Below are 13,340 nucleotides of genomic sequence, written 5' to 3' on the forward strand. Positions count from 1 at the left end.
TTTTAAAAATATGTAAATTTAAACAAAAATGCAATTTTAAAAATACGGAAGTTCTGAAAATTTGCAAATTTAAAAAAAAATATGCAAGCTTAAAAATATGGAAGTTTGGAATATGCAATTTTTTAAAATATGAAAGGTTAAAATGTGCAAGTTTTAAAAATACAAATCTTAAAATATGCAAGTTTAAGAATGTGCATATTTTAAAACTATGCAAGTTTAAAAATATGCAAAATTGAGAATATGCAAATTCTGAAAAGATACAAGTTTAAGAATATGCGAGTTTTAAAAATATGTAAGTTTAGGATATGCAAATTTTAAAAATATGCGTTTAAAAATATGCAAAATTTAAAATATGCTAATTTTTTAAAATATGCAAATGTAAAAAACATGCAAGCCTGAGAAAATGTAAATTTGAAAAACATACAAGTTTAAAAATATGCATGTTTAAGAATATGCAATTAGTAAAAATATGCAAATTTAGGAATATGCAATTAGTAAAAATATGCGAGTTTAAATATATGAGAATTTTAAAATAAGCAGGTTTAGGAGCATGCAAACTTTTTAAATATCAGTTTTAAAATAGGCAAATTTTAAAATTATGCAAGTTTAAAAAACACACGTTAAAGATGCAAGCATAAGACTATGCAAATTTTAAAAATGTTTTAAAATATGCAAATTTTAAAAATATAAGTTTTAAAATATGCAAATTCTAAAAGCACGCAACTTTAAAAAACGCAAGTTAAAGATGCAAGTATAAGAATATGCAAATTTTAAAAACATGCAAGCTTAAAAATTTACACAATTTAAAAATACGTAAGTTTTAAGAATATGCAAATCAAGCTTGGATATCTCTTCATTCCAAGTGTGACCCTCATCATACTAACCAGTATATAATATTTCATACAATAATTTTGATCACACATTACCCAAAGATATTCAGAGCGAAACCAACAGTCAACTAAATACTAAAAATAAGTTTTAAAAATAAATCTTAAAAGAATAAATTTTAAAAAAGAGCAATCGAATGGAGTTATTTACTCTGCCCCCATTCCAGAATCTGAAAATAACTGGACAAGATGGATGACCTTGTTTTGAAGGGTCATGTATCCCCTGCCACCTCATTTCAGGTCGGTGAATTAATTATAAGAGAGAGTAGAGAGACAATATAATTAAATCGGTGAGATTATATTAACCTTCACATTCAATATCTAAGGAATCAGCAATTACAGAAATAGTTACAAAAATATTAAAAAATAACCGAATTAAACTGGAGAGTATTATTTCCTAATAAAAAAAAACTGAACCAAACTGGAATGTATAATTTCCTTCAAAAAACCTGAACCAAACTGGAATGTATGGTTTCCTTAAAAAACTGAACCAAACTGGAATGTATAACTTCCTTAAAAAAACCTGAACCAAACTGGAATGTATAATTTCCTTCAAAAAACCTGAACCAAACTGGAATGTATAATTTCCTAAAAAAAACTGAACCAAACTGGCGAGTATAATTTCCAAAAAAACTGAACCAAATTGAAGAGTATAATAAGCAAAAGAAAAAAAAAACTGAACCAAACTGAAGAGTGTAATAATCTAAAGAAAAAACCTGAACCAAACTGGAGAGTACAATTTCCTAAAAAAACTAAACCAAACTGAAATATAATCAACCTCTTCGAAAAAAATTGCCAAAAAACAAACGAACACCAAACGCTAAAAAAAACTCTTTTTCATTCCATTACAGAGACAACGCTAACTGATCAACCCAGATGAAAAAAAAATAAAGGTAAAAAAAAAAAAGGTGAATCCAACCTTAGTTAAAACATTCATTTCATCCCTTTTCGAAAACATGACGCCACAAAAAAAAACATTTAAAGAGGTAATTGGAAAGTATGTTTTTCCCCGACATTATCATTCTCTCAATTCGAATATGATCTGATCATATCCCGAATGGATATATTTTTATGGAAATTAACCAAGTAATATGGAGGAAGGATTACTGAGTTGGGTTTCCGAGAAGTAGGTAACTAATGCATATGTAATTCTGCCTAATATTCATATTTGTTATGCATTACTGTGTATGAATATGAATCTGCACGTGCAAACATAATTCAGGATTTGTTTGAACTTATGTATACTTGTATGTACTGTACATGTAAATTATGAATATGTGTATTTACAAGGATTAAATACACACACACACAAACACACACACACACACACACACACATATATATATATATATATATATATATATATATATATATATATATATATATATATATATATATATATATATATTTATATATACATATATATATATGCATATTTATATAATACACACAAACACACTCATATATATATACATACATAAAATATTAAAAAAAACATTTTTTATTATCCTAACCATAATATCTTGTGAGGACACACTTTTGCACAGTTCCAAAGAAATGATCACTAATGTAATTTGTTCAGGCACGTGTTTTTGACAGGAATGAATAAACAACAGTTCTAGCACATGTAGAGAATAAATACACCAACTATATTCTCTCTCTCTTGTTTTCCAGACTAGAACCACAACCCACATCCTACTGTTGCATCTTGGAGTCATCAATCTGCTGATCGCCGCAATATTCCTGATTGCTCTCTTCCCTGCGTTCCTGCAGGTAAGGTTTCTTTTATTCGTCCATACTACAGTAAAACTTGTCGTAAACATCTGTCGCCAACTTATCGCCAACATGTTGAAAACAAGTCACTGACATGTAGAAAACAAGTCACTGACATGTAGAAAACAAGTCACTGACATGTAGAAAACAAGTCAATGACATGAAAAACTAGTCAATGACATGTAGAAAACAAGTCAGTGACATGTAGAAAACAAGTCAGTGACATGTAGAAAACAAGTCAGTGACATGTAGAAAACAAGTCAGTGACATGAAGAAAACAAGTCAATTACTATGTAAAAAACTAGCAAATGACATGCAGAAAACAAGTCAGTGACTTGTAGAAAACAAGCCAATGAAATGAAAAACTAGTCAATGACATGTAGAAAACAAGTCAGTGACATGTGGAAAACAAGTCAATGACATGTAGAAAACAAGTCAATGAACGTGTCTGGAACAAGTCAATGATTGTGTAGGGAACAAGTCAATGACCGGAAGTGTACGAATTTTGCCAAATGTTGGTTTTAATCATATGAAGGACTGGTTAGGACTGCCAGTAAGTCGTTGACTTGTATTCAGTATGTTTGTGATGTGTGTGCAATAAGTTACTGAGATGTTTATGACATGTATTACTGAAGTGTGGAAGCACCCTTAATATAAATTCTGTGGAAACTCTGTGTGAGCCACAGTGATCTCTCCTGAATTCAGAACTTCGTTTTTGAGTCTTTTCAATGATCAGCTCTTCGAACCTGTTTTAGTAATAGTGACCATAAATGATTAGTTCTTCAGGGCTAAGAATAGGCCATTAATCTTGTCTGATCAGTTAGCCTAAGCTCTGTCTCTACCAGGCACCTTGTCTGGTTGTGCTAAGCAAGCTGTGTGGAAGCTGAAATGTATTTTCTGCCTAGAGCACGTAAACTATGTCCTGCTTATCACGTCTGGTAAACCTAAGAAAGTTCTTTAGCTGATATATCTTAGCAAGCTCTTTGGCTGTACTGTTTGTTTTCCATGATGAATCAAAACATGCATTTTGGCTGTGACTCTTGTTTATTTAGTCTGTGATAATTTACAAAACAAAGGCTCAACCTTCGCAAGTGCTGGCAGGCTTGTCTCATAAGTGTCAGACAACAGCTTAAGGTGGCAATCCTTTTAAAACTCACAGGGAACTGGATCACTTGCCTAATCAATTTTAAAACACTCACTGAACTTAAAACCAGAACTCGCCAACCTACACGTCGTATTACATGCAGTATTACAGGAGTAATTTGTTTCAATTATAACAAAGAATTCAAATAGTAAACAAATTAAGTATACCTTAGTTTAACCAGACCACTGAGCTGATTAACAGCTCTCCTAGGGCTGGCCCGAAGGATTAGACCTATTTTACGTGGCTAAGAACCAATTGGTTACCTAGCAACGGGACCTACAGCTTATTGTGGAATCCGAACCACATTGTAGCGAGAAATGAATTTCTATCACCAGAAATAAATTCCTCTTATCCTTCATTGGCCGGTCGGAGATTCGAACTCGCGGCCAGCCTAGTGCTAGCTGAGAATGGAACCCACCCTCCCAACGAGGAACTTCAAAGACCAACACTATTTGTCTTATAATGACAGCGTTCTTATTCAGTCCATCATATCCAAATTACTGTACTTTTGTCATTCCGACTAGACTCTTGTCGTGAGTACCGGCAGGCGAAGCAAATTTCGCTCATTATCTCAGCGTCAGATCGGTAAATGTTGGCTACACTATGCATGTCAAGCCTCGCAATTGCTTGCTCATTACTAGTTCACGTATTTGACTGCAGTATGCTTGGGAATTTTTCGCCGTGGGTCCTTTGTGCGAAGACATCCCTTCGTGTAACACGGGTGTGAATTTGAAGACAATCGTTACGAATAACCCACAATTCGTTTATTGATTCAGCCAGTTCGATGTCCCATCACGAATTGTTGTTTGAAGCCCTTACCTTGACTTCTAGTGCTAGTTTTAGCAAAGTCAGTTTTAGCCCTTTTGCTCATTTCCAAAGGGAATTTTCCATAAGGTCCTCCTCGCTCGTCGCCAGCCTATTGTTGGCCGAACTCTATGAAGCCACTGTGTTTGTGCAAGTCCCTCGAAGCTTACGGTAAATATCGTGCTAAAATTAGACCAGAATTAGAATGGCGTATGGTCGAGAAATGTCTTTGCGTCTCTCCGAATATTTGTGCCGTTTTTTTTTTCTTATATTCAAATAGTCAAACATGTTAAGTACTAAAACGATTTTAGGTACTGCTGGAAAACAGAATTATCTTTCATTGTCTTCTGATAAGGAACGCACAGAGGTATGATCAAAATGTAATTTTGTTTTTTTCAAATTCACACCTTATCAGACGTTATGCCACAAGACTCCAAATAACTCCCTCTACCTTATTAAACAAATAATAATAATAATAATAATAATAATAATAATAATAATAATAATAATAATAATAATAATAATAATAATAATAATAATAATAATAACAATAATAATAATAATAATAATACTGTTGTATTAGAATGTGCCTGCCTGGATAAACAAACATGGGCACACACGAACGCACAAACGCAACTGCAGAAACAGGTGGGGGAGCCAAAACTGAATCCAAAATGCTGGCAAAATTTAAATAACAAAAGGAAATTAAAACAAGGGGTAATGGAATTCACCTTCCAGCCTAAAACGGCCACGGCAGCAGTTTCAATTAATATATTTGAAGGTACAAAACTGGATTATTCTTCCAATGGCCGTCTATCCCAATCAATGGCTAAATCCAGTAGGCCACTGCCCACATACAGCAGCAGACCACATACCACATACAACGTTCCATGGTAAAAATAAAGAGTGTTGGCGTGAAAGAGGTATGCATGACTAGTTTATTCATGCACTTTGTACATACATATGCATGCACCTGTTTGGGGGAGACGGTTTAATGGTGTGTATATACATACATTGTTACATATATATATACACACACACACACACACACACACATCCATATATATTTATATATATATATATATATATATATATATATATATATATATATATATATATATATATATATATACATATTATATATATATATATATTGGTGTGATACTTCTTGATGAGGATCTGAACCTGCATCCAGAGAATCAGAAAGTGTGTGTATGTGTGTAGATATATATATATATATATATATATATATATATATATATATATATATATATATATATATTGGTCTGATACTTGACGAGGATTCGAACTCCGCATCCAGAGGATCAGAATGGTGTGTGTGTATATGTATATACATATATGTGTGTGTACATATATACAATGTATATATATACATATATATATGTATATATATACAGTACACATTCTGAAATGTATGCGCTTAAATTCAGTGCGTTGAATCAGTCTCCTGAAATTCCTCTCGCTTCTTCAAAACCAAAAAATGGACGAAATGACGCGGTAGGACCCGGCGTGACGTCATATGCTGGTATACCTCTTCCCAGGCCCTTCCTCCCCTTCCCCTCCCCTCCCCTCCTCTTCCCACCCCACCCCCGGGAGTTAGGAGGCAAAAGAGCCGGTGAATGGTGGAAAAGTTTTCTGAAAAGGAATGAATTTGGTTTTCGATTCTGGGAGACAAATATAAAAAGGAGAGAGAGTGAGCCACTTTACAAAACGTTCGAGGATATTTTGGTAAATAGTCTAGAATAGTTTCTTCTCTTTTAATATTTCTTTTAACTCAACGACAACGAAATTTCCATCCAGATTCTTCCATTGCTGAACAATTCTTATCAGGGATGCTGAGCCAATTCATAAAAGTTTAACTGCATTATGAACTTTCTCCTCTTTTCATGATTTTTCCTTTTGAACCCAACGACAACTAAAAATTCTCCCAAAATTTCCCACTGGGTCACGTCTGGGGAAACCCGGCTGCGCGCAAACTACCCCCAAAAATAAAAAAAAATTTCAGAGAATCTCCGCCATCAAACAGTGTCCGGTCAGGCCTGTTCCTCTGACGTCATCAAGGGGGATGCAGAGGAGGTCCCGTGACGTCACTGCAAACCCATCCCTTATCTCCGAAGCGCGGTTGCTGAGTCGGAAAGTGCAGTCATGAAATTTCTATTTACGATTTATATCCTGCGAAGTGGGCCGAGTGAGTAATTTACAATCAAATCTCGCGTAAAAATGCGTAATGCGAGATGGGATATGACAAATAGGCTTTTTTTTAATTAAAAGGTTTAATTGCGGCTGAGGAAAAGCCTGACCTTCGTTCTTGATTAACTGCGAGTTTTGAAAAGTTACGGTGGGCCAATTTTTGCGGTAGGGGAGAAAAAAAAGAGCTGGTTCTTTCATGCGGACGTTTTGAGCTGCTTACGTCAGACTGACTTTCTCTCTCTCTCTCTCTCTCTCTCTCTCCTCTCTCTCTCTCTCTCTCTCTCTCTCTCTCTCTCTCTCAATGCACGATTATTTTCATCCCACGCGTCTCCAATTTTCTCTTTATTCCTTCAGACGTTTCCCAGGTGGATGTTTTGTGCATAAATGAATGCACGTATATACTTGCTTATCAGTGGACGTACGTACGTATGTATGTATGCATGTAAGTATATGTAAAATGTATGTCTTGTATGTATATATATATATATATATATATATATATATATATATATATATATATATATATATATATATTTATATTATATATATATACAGTATATATTTAAGATTTTCTCTGTAATTTACTACTCTGCTCTCTCTGTCTCTCTCTCTCTCTCTCTCTCTCTCTCTCTCTCTCTCTCTCTCTCTCTCTCTCTCTCTCTTCATATGGGCATTGCCTCCTATGGCATTTTGCTTTGAATTTCAATGGTCTCTGGTCATATTTTAATAATAATAATAATAATAATAATAATAATAATAATAATAATAATAATAATAATAATAATAATAATAATAATGAAGTGTTCGTATGTGAGATGCATTCGGACACGTATTCAAACATTCAACATTAACACCAACATCAGAGGGAAACCTGAAACAACATTTGTTAAAACATTAAAATATTACATAAGCTTAAAAAGATAAAAAAAAATCTCTTACAGCATAATTAATCCTCAGTTAATTAGTTCGTTGATTATATTTTTTTGGAAGTACCGACGTCATTAGCATTAATACGTTTATGGCATTCTTCACACTGACTGTTATCACTGAGAGTTTTTTTTTTACTAAAAATATTAATAGCTCATTACAAAAATATTTCATCATAATTAAATTTTGACGAAGGGAGATTGGACAACAATATAGTCCCTTTTTTTACATATATTATTTTCAAAGTAACATGCCGTGTATGACTGTTCTATTCATCCTTTCGCACTGAACTAAGGATAAAAACCTTTAAATTGGAATTGGAATGTAAAATTTTAGGACCAAAGACCAAGTGCTGGGACGTCTGAGGCCATTCAAACCTTTAAAATTGGAATTGGAATATAAAATTTTAGGACCAAAGGCCAAGAGCTACGACCTCAGAGGCCATTCCAACCTTTAAATCGGAGTTGGAATATAAAATTTAGGACCAGAGGCCAAGCGCTGGGACCTCAGAGACCATTCAATATTAGTAAGGAAATTGAGACTAAAAAGGTTTTTAAGATACAACAGGAGGAAAACTTCGCAGTTGCGCTGGAAAACATTTCTTGAGGAGAGTAAGATTGAAGAAAGATAATATGAACGGAGGTACAGTCAAAGGAATGAATGGGGTTGCAGCTAGTTCCGCTAGTTAATCAGAATCGTCATGGAACTCACGCTAAGCAAGTATGAATGTTAATGGTAACAGCGTTTTACTTACTTATTTATTTTTTGCAAGAGTTCCTTCCGGTTGAAGGAAACAGCTTCATGTTAAAAGATAATATCAGTCTATAGTTTCGCAATGCATATTTGTAAACAAAAAACCATTTTACAATTACACTCGAAGTATGCATACGGACAGACATTTTACATGTAAAGAAAGACAGAAAAAGAAGAGAGAGGACCACGTAATTATTCCAATCAATATCATAAAAAAAAACAGTAACAGTACTAAGGCTTTTCCTATCCAACATCACGTGCTAAAAAAAACGCCAATGCAACTTTCAAGAAACGAGCAGAAAATTATAAACCCTCCCCAAGACGGGAAGAAGCTCTCTTGAAAGGCGTAGCAGAATGCTAAATCATGACGCGTTCGTTTGTCTTGAGAGTCCGGGACACGGTGTCATTATCATCGTTACTTACAGACACGCCAAGGGTCCTCCTGCAATAGGGCCTTGGCGTGCACTCCGGACGGGGGTGGGGGTGGGAGTCATTTCCATAATGAATGAGCTTCTGACAACAAAGACTGGACGGACGCAATTCAAGGACGTAACTGATTTCTCTGCGTCGCTTCATTGATTTTGCTTCATAAGGCTTTAAGGGTTCACTATCCTTCCTTCCTTGGTGGGTATATTACGACACGAATGGAAGTACACGCAGTCCAGTATGCTTCGAAAAATATAGATCTAAAAGAGTTTTTATTTGAAAGAGAGAAAAACGTAGCTTTGCCTCACTTTCTATAGGTGTCTGACATCAGAACTTTATACTATGTAAAAATTAGCAGATATACTAGACAATATATTTCGTAAAAGATTCAATGTTACATTATCTTCTTTATATCATTCTAATATATGACAGCCTTTAGCTAATTTCATGATTCCTATACATTTTGACCTGAAAAATTAATGCGTTTCTTTCACATTGCAGGACGAATGGCTGGGGCAGAATGGATGTAAGGTCGTTGGAAGCGCCTGGTTCACTCTGCACGTGGCGGCCATCTGGACGCTGACCGCGCTCAACGTGGATAAATATGTGGCCATAGCTTCCCCCTTGCACTACGCCCGTTTCGTCTCCCCAGGAAGAGTGGGCGTGGCTCTCTCCATCTCTTGGGCATTATCTGGGGCCTTATGTACTCTCCCCCTTGTGGTACCAGGCCTCGACAACAAGTTCAGACCGCCTGGGTATTGCATACCAGACGTGGTAACTGCCCTGCCATCTCTGGGCATAAGTTATGCGTTGATCATCACCCTCCTGGGGTTCCTACTGCCAGCAATTTTGGTGGCTTCGGCCAACGGACGCATTCTAGTCATCGCGCGCCATCATCGTCACAGAATAGTCTCCGCGCTGTGGGATGTGACGGTGTCTGCGCAAGCCACAGTGACCCCACAAAGATCTCATTTCTATCTCACACGCTACCGTGGGAGGTCAGCAGCCGCCACAGTGTTTCATTTTGTGGGCACTTTTATCATCCTGTATATGCCATCGACCTTGTGTCTTATATACGAGGCTGTGGCTAAATCGTATGTACCTGATTCCTTGTCTATTACGAATTTTTCTCTTTTTACAATTGCGCCAGCGATCAATGGCTTCGTATACGGGGTGAAGAGCAAAGTGTTACGGAAGAATTTCAAGAACTTTTTAAGAAAACGACTCTATAGAAGTGAAGTTAATTATGAAATACAGTCACGAGCATCATCGGTGCCGGCTTCCCGCAGACCCTCCATTACCCCCTCACTCTCATTACCCCTCCAGCAGAAACTCCAAAGGCGAATGTCAGAAATTCTCATCCAGCCTACTTCTACTCCAAGCGACGGAAACCCTAAACTCATCAGACAGTCCTCTGAGTTAAGCTTCCGTGTACGAGGTTCCAATTCATCCATCACTACTAGGGATTTCAGTCAGCTGAACCACACAACTGAGTCATCACTTCTATCCAATAATCAGTCTATATCAAATGATAAACAGAGTGAACAAACAGCTTCAGGAAGCCACGAGCAAGTTAATGCTTATACAGGTAGTCCTTTAGCTCGCACTCCATCTAAGGTCATAACCTTCTTGAAGTCAAACAGTCTTGAAGGAGACAGAGAGCAAGAAACCGAGACAACTCAGCTAAGTTTCACCACATCATATCACTCCAATCATCGTCCATCTCTAAGGAGAGCTTTGTTTGCCAGGAACAAACAGAAGAGTTTAGATTTCGAGATGACGTGTTTACACATGGAAGAGTGTCAAACTTCATCTGTGCCAGGTCCCCCAAGAAGTGCGTCCCAGCAGCACGTGGGTGAATTGGGTAGTCCTTCACTAGTGCGGCCTTTACTGCTAGGGCCACGTCCACAGCCACCTCTCTCACCAGCCAGAAAGACTAAGAGGGTCTCTTGGTCATCAGACAGTTTCTCCAATGCTGAAGATTCGCCAATGGACTCTGATAACGACACAACTACTTGTCCACTCCCGGGACCAGGACCAATGAGATACCGCAAGAGAGCCATGTTCAAAAACAATGGTCTGAGATTCGACTTCTCCAAACTTTCTCTGGAGAGGATCGACTCAGAAGACACCAGGCAATCGGTGGACTACCCGGATGGCTTGGAAGCCATGCCTTCCCCTTCACCCAAACTTTGCAAGGTTGTCATCCAAAAGGGAGACCCAAGTTCAACTCCAAGTACGATTATTGCCAATGGCAAGTACATCACAAAGAGCAACGGAGTACCAGACATGAACATGATTGGTGAAACATCAGGGGAGAGAGGATGAGACTGAATCAACTCTGCAAGATATTGCCAACTGTTGAGCGAGATTACTTTTCCCTCTCAGAATGGAACCTTGAGAGATTATACCATTTCCCAAAGGAAGAGTTGAGAGTTATGAGGAGGTTGTTAAGGGGAGGAGGAGAAGGAGGAGGAGTAACAGCTCTTCTGAAGGAGATGGAACTTTTACGACTGATCTCACTGAAGATACTCATCCGTAGTGGAGTCCTTTAACGAGATCTCTTTTGAGGTCCACCAAGATTGTGCAACAAAATCAGGGTACTGATGCAGGATTCAGGTTGGTGTGGGAATCACCAGCCAATGAATACTAGGAACTGTATACATATGTACATAATTGTATACATAATTCAAATACAATACCCATTGCATTCCCTTAGCTCTGTGAGATGAAGCTTCTTGTGTAAAAAAAAAAGTTGTCTCTTGTCCAGTATATAAAGTGTTTAGTTTACACTTGACAGGATTAAATGTATGGAAAAGAATAATTCTTGAGTTGCTGAAAGATGTGCTTACGAATAATGTTCCGTGCTTAAAATGTTGTTGTATTCAAAGTATCAAATTCTTAGCACTTACGAAATACTTCTAGTTCTTGTTATAAGTATGGCATCACTTACTTCTGAGAGCAAAATAGCTTTCCTGTTATGATTTCTAGTTTTTTCTTCAGATATTATTGCATCATATATTTCACTGCTGTCTTTATCTACAAAACAAACACTTAGGAGTATACATAAAAACTGTTGTCAATGGATGTGTGTGTGTATAAAGTGGGAACTGATGTGTTCATATAAAAAAAAATAACCAATATTTCAAGGAGTGAAGGTCATGTGAAGTCAACAGCAGGTTTCTTTAGGATGTAAGAGGCATAAAATCAAAAGGAAAGTGGAGGAAGATATGGAAATTTTGCCGATTAAGAATAGTTTTAGTGATGCACCTCGGGGTGCCTCTGGTCACTAAAGTTTTATAATGTATTTAAAACCAAGATGACGATAAAACTATATAAAGTAAAACTTTCTTGAGAGCAGGGGACCATTCCCTGTACAGAGCCACAGATGGTGGGCTGGCTGGGAATACATTTTTGACCTTCAATTTTTGTGAAGTTTAGCTAGTCATATAAATTTGCTTCATGACCAGTACTGGAGAACTAGATCGAGTGTTTATATGTATAGGACACATACAGCTTTTCTCTTCCTTTCATTTATGTATGTATGTGGGTATGTATGTATACATACATATACAATGTATATATATATACATATATAAATTGTTTGTGTGTGTTTATACATATACATAAGCAAAACTGCACACACATACACAGACTGAGAGAAAGAGAGTAGCTCCTTCCTCAGGTTCATAAACACAAGTGTTTAATGACACCATAAACTCCCTATCGTAAATGGCCATCTTCACTCTTAGCGAGCAAAGCATAAAAAAGATGGGTTATTTTATGTGACACTAGAAGCCAACTGCTATCCTGGAAAAGACCTCACCATCTTGGGTGTAATGATGTCAGTAACAGATACATCATGATGTGAGATTTTGGAGCTTGACGATAGGAGGAAGACTCGAGGTTCACAAATAACTAGGGGAAAAGGAGAAAATTGAATAACTCAGACAATAACAGAAAAAAGTACTCTGACCTAGTAGTAATTTCTTAGTAAGTCAAGACAGTTCGATGTCATTTATCTTACAACTTGAGAAAGATTAATAAAAAGCCTATAAGAAAAAAAATGGTCGACGCCTGATGCGTGTGTAAGGAAAGCTCGTTGCTTCCTAAGACCTATTTTGTCAATTCCTGGCGGTTTTCTAAGGGAATCTAGTTTGTTCCCAATACCTATTTCGTCAATTCCTGTTGATTTTGTAAGCAAGTAAGGGAATCTAGTTGGTTCATACTACCTACTTTGTCAATTCCTGGTGATCTTATAAGGGAATCTAGTTGGTTCATAAAACCTACTTTGCCAACTCTTAGTGAGCTTGTAAGTGAAACCTGTTGGTTTCTAAAACCTAAGTTGTCAACTCCTGGTAAGTTTTAAGGGAACCTAATCAATTCCTCATCAAATTCTGGCGAGTATGCGAAGG

General features: G+C 36.6%; 1 protein-coding gene across 1 annotated transcript in view; it reads left to right on the top strand.

The window, feature by feature from the left end:
• The window catches only part of LOC136849866 (uncharacterized), a 65,699-nt gene extending 52,808 nt beyond the window's left edge, over positions 1–12,891 (top strand). The window contains exons 2-3 of the mRNA XM_067123357.1: positions 2,562–2,660; positions 9,427–12,891. Of these exons, the coding sequence (XP_066979458.1) occupies positions 2,562–2,660; positions 9,427–11,253 (1,926 nt within the window). The 3' untranslated portion in view covers positions 11,254–12,891. The remainder of the gene's footprint in view (positions 1–2,561; positions 2,661–9,426) is intronic.
• The last annotated feature ends 449 nt before the right edge of the window (positions 12,892–13,340 follow it).

The sequence above is a fragment of the Macrobrachium rosenbergii genome, chromosome 21 (assembly GCF_040412425.1).
Source record: "Macrobrachium rosenbergii isolate ZJJX-2024 chromosome 21, ASM4041242v1, whole genome shotgun sequence".
Taxonomy (NCBI): Eukaryota; Metazoa; Arthropoda; class Malacostraca; order Decapoda; family Palaemonidae; genus Macrobrachium; species Macrobrachium rosenbergii.